The 6,700-nt window shown below is 37.3% G+C and overlaps 1 protein-coding gene across 1 annotated transcript in view; it reads left to right on the top strand.

The window, feature by feature from the left end:
* The first annotated feature begins 867 nt into the window (after window positions 1–867).
* LOC134531844 (protein brambleberry-like) overlaps window positions 868–6,700 on the top strand; it is a 35,846-nt gene continuing 30,013 nt past the window's right edge. The window contains exons 1-4 of the mRNA XM_063367829.1: window positions 868–1,615; window positions 2,247–2,375; window positions 4,250–4,435; window positions 6,165–6,387. Coding sequence (XP_063223899.1) covers window positions 1,346–1,615; window positions 2,247–2,375; window positions 4,250–4,435; window positions 6,165–6,387 — 808 coding nt within the window. The 5' untranslated portion in view covers window positions 868–1,345. The remainder of the gene's footprint in view (window positions 1,616–2,246; window positions 2,376–4,249; window positions 4,436–6,164; window positions 6,388–6,700) is intronic.

Here is a 6,700-nt window from a genome sequence, read left to right as displayed (position 1 = left end):
GATGAGTGTTTACGTCATACGTAAGTACTGTGGGGAGAGTATGTGTTTTTACGTCGGCGCTTCACGCCCAACCTAGCCTACAGGCTACTTAGTTTTGGCCCGCACGGGGCAGCCAGCAGGCGACATGTGCCATCCAACTTAATAACGATTCAGTCCCTGGGACACACCTAGTCACCACGTAGAGTCGCCGGAGACACGGGCCTACGTGTTGCTAGCCCAGTTTATCCAGAGCTAGGTATTAGTGTAGTGTATTGTGCTTCAAAATATTGTGTGCCATGTCAGAGTGTCTTTTGTAACTTTCGCGTCACGTATACGAGTCTGCCCCTCACGCGCATAAGAATCGTGAGCCGCCACTGAGGAAGTGAGCTGCGCGTGTGACTAGTCGCGTCGGGCAAACCGTTACGGCCAGAACGGGCAGCACCATGTATTGGGCTGTGCTGTATTAAATTCACCAACTATCTGAAGAGGTTTTGTGTTATTATTCAGGCGTCCCGAGTGGCCTCAACAGCTCGGGGGGCCCTACTGCGTTGACCCCTACCTCTAGCCACAAGGCCGAACCTTCCCTGAGATCACGAACTGAACAAAATCACGTCTAAATACTCAGAGGTAGCGGGGACGGCGTCAAATCATACAGCATAATTTGACTATGCTATAATCATCTGTGGCCAAATATTTGGTTTTGCCTATGCAGTTACGCTTTCAAACCAATTTTATTCACAATTGTATTAATCAAGACGCCTTTTCCATTGCGCGTTTATTATTCCAGGATGGAAAAAAATATTTCAAGACGTTCTCTTTGCCTACATGAGAGTAAGGGAGCAAAAGATGCGGCGAGTAAAACGAAAATATAGATCACGTGTCTCCCATGTTGATTTCCAATTTTCGCGCCTTAATGTAGAAAATTTGATATTTAATTCAAATTCCAAAAATCTTTTTAAGTAGTTTGTAGGCTCAATCTCTTCCGTTGCAGCATGCGTTACCATTTAAAAAATATTGTTTAACGAACACCTATGTAAAAATATCGTTCCAAAATTATTAGTCATCAAATTACCAGGCAAGGACAAGTTTGACTGAGGATCCGGTTGGCAGGTTCGAACTTGTCTCTCTTGTTTACCTTTGTTCTCGTCCGACTGACATTTGAATTTTGACAGCTAACATTTGGTTGAAATTAGTGTTTGCGTATGTGTTGTATCGTTCCGGTTTTAGCGAACGAAATACAAGTATATATTTTGGCAGGCTTTTAGGAATATAATTATGATTTCTGTCAAAGGCATTTGAATAAATGCTTACAGGATTTATGAAGGTTATTGAACGTACCTGTATGAATTAAATTTTGAAAATAATAATGGCATTCAAGGCCAGGCTTCAGTTTTTTACAGTTTTCTTCCTATTGTGTCTATCTGGTACTGGAAATGCATTTCTAAACTGGATTTGGGGGTCCAGGCCGGCTGAGAAAATTGCTGACAATTCAAACAATAAACAAGATTTTGGGTTGAAATATGATGCACCAAAAGTCGTACAGTACGAAGGCAAAGCAGAAGACAAGAAATTTGCAGAAGACGCAAAGAAATACTCACTTTCTTCACAGTCGGAATTCGATACATGTTATCGTGAGGTAAGTTAGATTGTAGTAGCTTGCTAGATTTTTTTTTTAATTCATAAATTTTACCATTTTTTTAAAAATAAGTTTGTTGGAGGTTTTAAAGATTTTTATATACTAGTGGTATTTCCTTATATTGAAAGATGTCTAAAAAATGTATGTGTTAAGGCTAACAAAATTATAGGCTGAAAGCAAAAAAAAATGTTTTAAAGTAAACGTTGCTCTTCATACACGCACACACATACACACATGCATGCTGAAGTCAAATACACAGGAATATGTAACATAATCATGTTACATGAATGCATAATATTTGTACCAGAATAAACCTGCATTGGAGCACAATCATAACAAATTACCTACGAGAGCAGTGCATTAAAAAAAAAAGAAGCCAAAAATGCATATTTTCACTTCCTGACGTATTCTGTAAAACATCAGTGAAATATTTGAAGAAGTGTATTGGTAGTTTACATTTTTAATGACATTATTACATTTTTAATGGCATTATTACAGTATTTTAAATTAATCAAAAATACTGTTTTGTACGATTGAGTATTTTAGGTTAGTTAGACTACATTGATTACGTATTAATGTATAATTTATGTTGTATTAATCCTTTTAAAGTCATTTTGTGTTTTTAAAACAGGTTATCGTGAAGATAAAGACCACTTGTTTGACTGCCTCTGAAGATGATCTGTCGAAACTGAGTGTAAATCTGCTGAATTGTCATTCGGAGCAAGGGGGCAAGGACATATTTCCATGCACTGAACAAATGGTATGATTAGTTTTTTGTAAGTGTATATTTTAACTGTGAATTTTAATTTGGCTTATGTTAAAAAGAATTTTAAAAATTCGAAGTTTTTTTTAAATTCTAACTGGATTTTTGTACTATTGTAATCAAAAAATCTGCACCAACCCTCTTATCAGAGTGAGCATAAAGTGCACTGCCATCTACTTGTGTAGTGTTTTATCTCTTGTTTTAAAAATTAAACTTAACAGTAGCTGACATTGTGAAAAGCTATCTCCCCTTCTTTCATTGTCTTACTCCTTGTCACTGAGGATAATACAACTTGATAAACACGTAACACTCATAGCTGCATTTGTAGCATCTAAATATAAATATGTTTCACAATCATGCTTGATCTTGCTAAGAAATTCAACTACCACATCATAGAATAAGCTATTTCTATTGAAAGCCACGGCAAAAAAGAATGTCAACCTTTTATTTTTAATTGTTTACAAGCAAAATAGCTGAAATTTTGTGCATTAGTGTATTAAGTCCTTCAAATATTGGAAAATTATAATAAAAGTTCAAAAATCCTATAGCGTTAATTTCCTGCGGATGGATTGGTGTTCTCTGCTGTGCGAATGTTAACTGAATTAATGTGGGTGCTTGTTTAGCTGACATTCTAATATAATATCATTCTGCTATTTATATGTTCAAGAAAATTAATTCTAGCCTGCAAATTTTTAGATTTAATGACTTTCCTGTTGTGAGTACTTAAACTTCAGCTACCTAGTTATAAAACGTATCATGCATGAAAGTCGGAAGTTCTGATTGCATTTGTACTGATGTATGTAAGTGCTTAAGTTAAAACTGTTTGAAGAGGAAGGAGGGAAGATTTATTGATTATTATAATAAATTTGATTTAATTTATTATTTTTTCAAAGAATACTTTTTTTACTGTTGTCAGTGTAACCAAAATATTTATTTTACAAACGAAAATTACCAAGTATTAAATTTAATTAAGAAATAACTTAGTGACAATCCCTTAAAAACTATTATTATTTTTTAATATTATCTTCATTAATATTTATCCACTTATCCTAACATTTTTATCGTTGCCCCAATACGAGCTGAATATGATAGCAAATTTCTCAGTCACTTTAGGGCACACTCTTAGTCTGTCATACACTTATTGAGCACCATTGCCTTTTTGAAACTGAATGATGGATGCGTTTGAATACTACCTAGTCAAAATGAAATTAATATAAACTTGAATGATGCTGCCATTTATTAACATTCTTGGAAAATACGTGCTTCTGCTTTAAGATAAATAATATCAATTTGTGACTGACTTAAGGAGTGTATTTGTGTTAGTGCGGCGGAATGATCTGTGTGATGCTCGCTGGCACTTTTAGCACAGTATCGTCTCTAAATGCAAGGCTCTGAACTGGCGCGCAGTCTTCTCGCTGTGCATAGGCAAATGTAACATTATACGGCGGAGAAATGAAGATGAATGTGTAATGAAAGTCCCTCGAGTCCTTTCAAGAATCTGTACCGGGTGTTTCTTGTCTAAAAATTATTCTAAAACATGCTTTTTAGCAAAACAAAAAAAAAACAGTTCAAAAACAAAATACAGAACTATAACTACTCATTCGCCCTCAGCGTATTTCTAAATTTTTTTTTTTGTATACAGACATCACTCCGATATCTTGAGCAGTTTTCAAATTGCATGGTTTCTTCTGAAGCTCTGCACACCGTATGTGTGCCCAGATAAGTAGGGCCCTTAATGACTTTCCCTCGTACTAGTATTGCTGTTCGTAACTCTCTTGTTTTCCTACTTCTTTAATGGCTTGAGAATCTGTAAAGGAGCAGGCAGTGCAGCCGAACACGGCGGCGGCGGCACGTGAGTGGGTTTTGCGCAGACGCTGAGGGAGTGCACGCAGCGCATGGACACGGAGATGTGGACGGCGTACCACGTGATGAACCTGAAGACGCGGGCCTTGTGCTACTCGGCGCGGCAGCTCAGCCAGCACGACCAGAACCGGGAGAAGGTGAACCAGCTGGCGGAGGCCCTGCGGGACCAGTTCCTGTCCTTGATGTCCGTCAAGGTGAGTTCTGGGCACTGCAGCGGGAGGTTACCATTTCATTTCTTCAAGAGAAATTTGTCGAACTGCATTTGTAAAAACTCTCAAATGTTCTGAGAAATTTTATGCCAAACTAAAGAAAAATGAATAGAGCTATTGTAACATGCTTGTAGTAGAATTTATGCACAGGGCCATAGAGTGGGCGGGCAGGGTGTAGCGATTTGAACTGTGCGCGCCGCATCGGCCTCCGGCACTCCGCTCCCCTCCTCCTTCTCCCTCCCTTCCCTCCCCTCCTAGTGGTTCTATGTCTACTCGTTCACCCCCCCCTTCCCTCGTGGATTGGCGCATGCGCGCGCTGCAGCGCGATGTTATAAAAGGAGTTGTAAATTGGTCAGGAGCCTCTTTCTTTCTTGATATTTGTCAGGCTCGGTTGTCAGTGTTGTAATCTACGAGCATGTAGTCAATTAGGTTCAGTTAGAACTACGTGTGTGTGCGACCTCAGGGGCAAAATGTAAGTTGGTTTGAGTTGTCTGTGAGGCGGTGGCCTTTGCCTTAATGTAGAGTCATATATTTGTAAATTGGTTTGTCTAAATTCCCTTTCGGCCGTCACCTTAAAAATTATTCTGTTTGGATTACTGTTTTAACGTAACTTAACTGGAAACTTAGTATTTTTATTTGGTAACTATCTTCCCCTGAGACGTCGTCGCACGTATTTGATCTTTTCTTAATAATGTAACAATTTTCTTTAAATGTAACTGCACTTTGCAGTAGTTTTGTCAATGTAACGCTTTTCCGTAATTGTAACTGCACCTTGCAGCAGTTTGTAAAAGTAAATAAGTTTGAATTGTAATGCATACTTGGCACTGCTTTTAATTCGCGTTAACGGCGGGTTGTATAATGGGAACGCTTACACAGTGTAGCCGGCTTACCCTTGAAGCCTGTTTTGTCTAGAATCATTGTTTTTTGATTTTGATTATTGTATTTAACCTTGCCTAAATTGTATTGACTTAACTTCATCAGTAACCTTATGTTATGATTTGTTGTTTGAATAAAATGTCTGTGTACCTGATACCTTTTACCTTGCTTACCTAAACTGCTCCATTCACGTAAACCCCAGTCCTTGCCAGGTTCTGGCCATCCATCCCAATGCTCCAAAGCTAGCTAGGCTTTACAAGGGAGGGGGGATACTTGGGGCTCATTTTCAGTAGGGCCTGATTGTTTTGAGATTACCTTCTTTTTTGCCCCCCCTCCCCCCCCCCCCCCCCCCCAGGCCATCGGCTGGTGACGCCCTTGCCATGGTGCAGTAAGGAACCCATTTGCGTGGCGCTATTTCAGGAAATGTAGAAAACAAGTCTATTTTCTTAAACTACAATACAAAGTGTTTTTATTAAAATATATCTGTAACAGTATGTAGAGTAATACAGGTATGAATTAAGTATGTATTTTTGTGTATCATGAATTAGATTTCTTATAAATATTTGGTAAGTATCACGTCAATTTAATATCCTATTTTATGTTAGATTAAAAAATTCCTTCAGTGAGTAGTAAGAGTGTTCTAATAGAATTTTTTTAAATGTTTTTTACAATTTTTTTTTTGTGGTGATAAATTTATTCTCCTTTGCTCATTATGTCAATTAAGATTTTCTTAACTACATACGTGTTTATATTTTATGAACATCTTGTTTCTATTCAGATCATTTTTCCATGTTCTAATTCAGATCCTTGAAAATTATTTATTTCCTGAATGTTGTAGGAAAAGCAAGACAACCTGGAAACTGTGACCTTCGGAACCAAGGACATGATGTCCAGAACCAAAGATGCATTGGAGTTGCACGTGGATACTCTCAATGCCATGCAGGAGGACATTGATAAATTATTTGGGCTGAAGATTGCAGATCTGGTTGATATAAAGATTTCAACCGATGATCAACGCAAAATGTACATCCAGTACAGATTAGACGTGGAAAGAAATTTAGGTGTGTTGCAGTTATAGATGTTAGTTTTCTAGAAAAGTATTTTTGGAAAATGTTTCTGGTAATTTACTGAAAATTTTTATACAAATTTAGAAAATGTTCTAACAAGCTATTTTTTTTACACAAACATGCAAATCTATTTTTTATCAACCTTTTATACAAACATAATCACCAGTAACAAAAGAAGTGAAACTGTGCTATGCAAAATGAGTCGGACTTCAACCGACAACTTTGGCTGCAGGTTCATCATGACAAAATAATTTGAAAACCTCTATAAGACTTATGCTTCCCAAGTCAAATATATATATATCTTTGA

This window comes from Bacillus rossius, chromosome 5 (genome assembly GCF_032445375.1).
Source record: "Bacillus rossius redtenbacheri isolate Brsri chromosome 5, Brsri_v3, whole genome shotgun sequence".
NCBI classification, from domain to species: Eukaryota; Metazoa; Arthropoda; class Insecta; order Phasmatodea; family Bacillidae; genus Bacillus; species Bacillus rossius.
The sequence above is the reverse complement of the archived record's forward strand: the minus strand, read 5'-3'. Positions and strand labels throughout refer to the sequence as shown.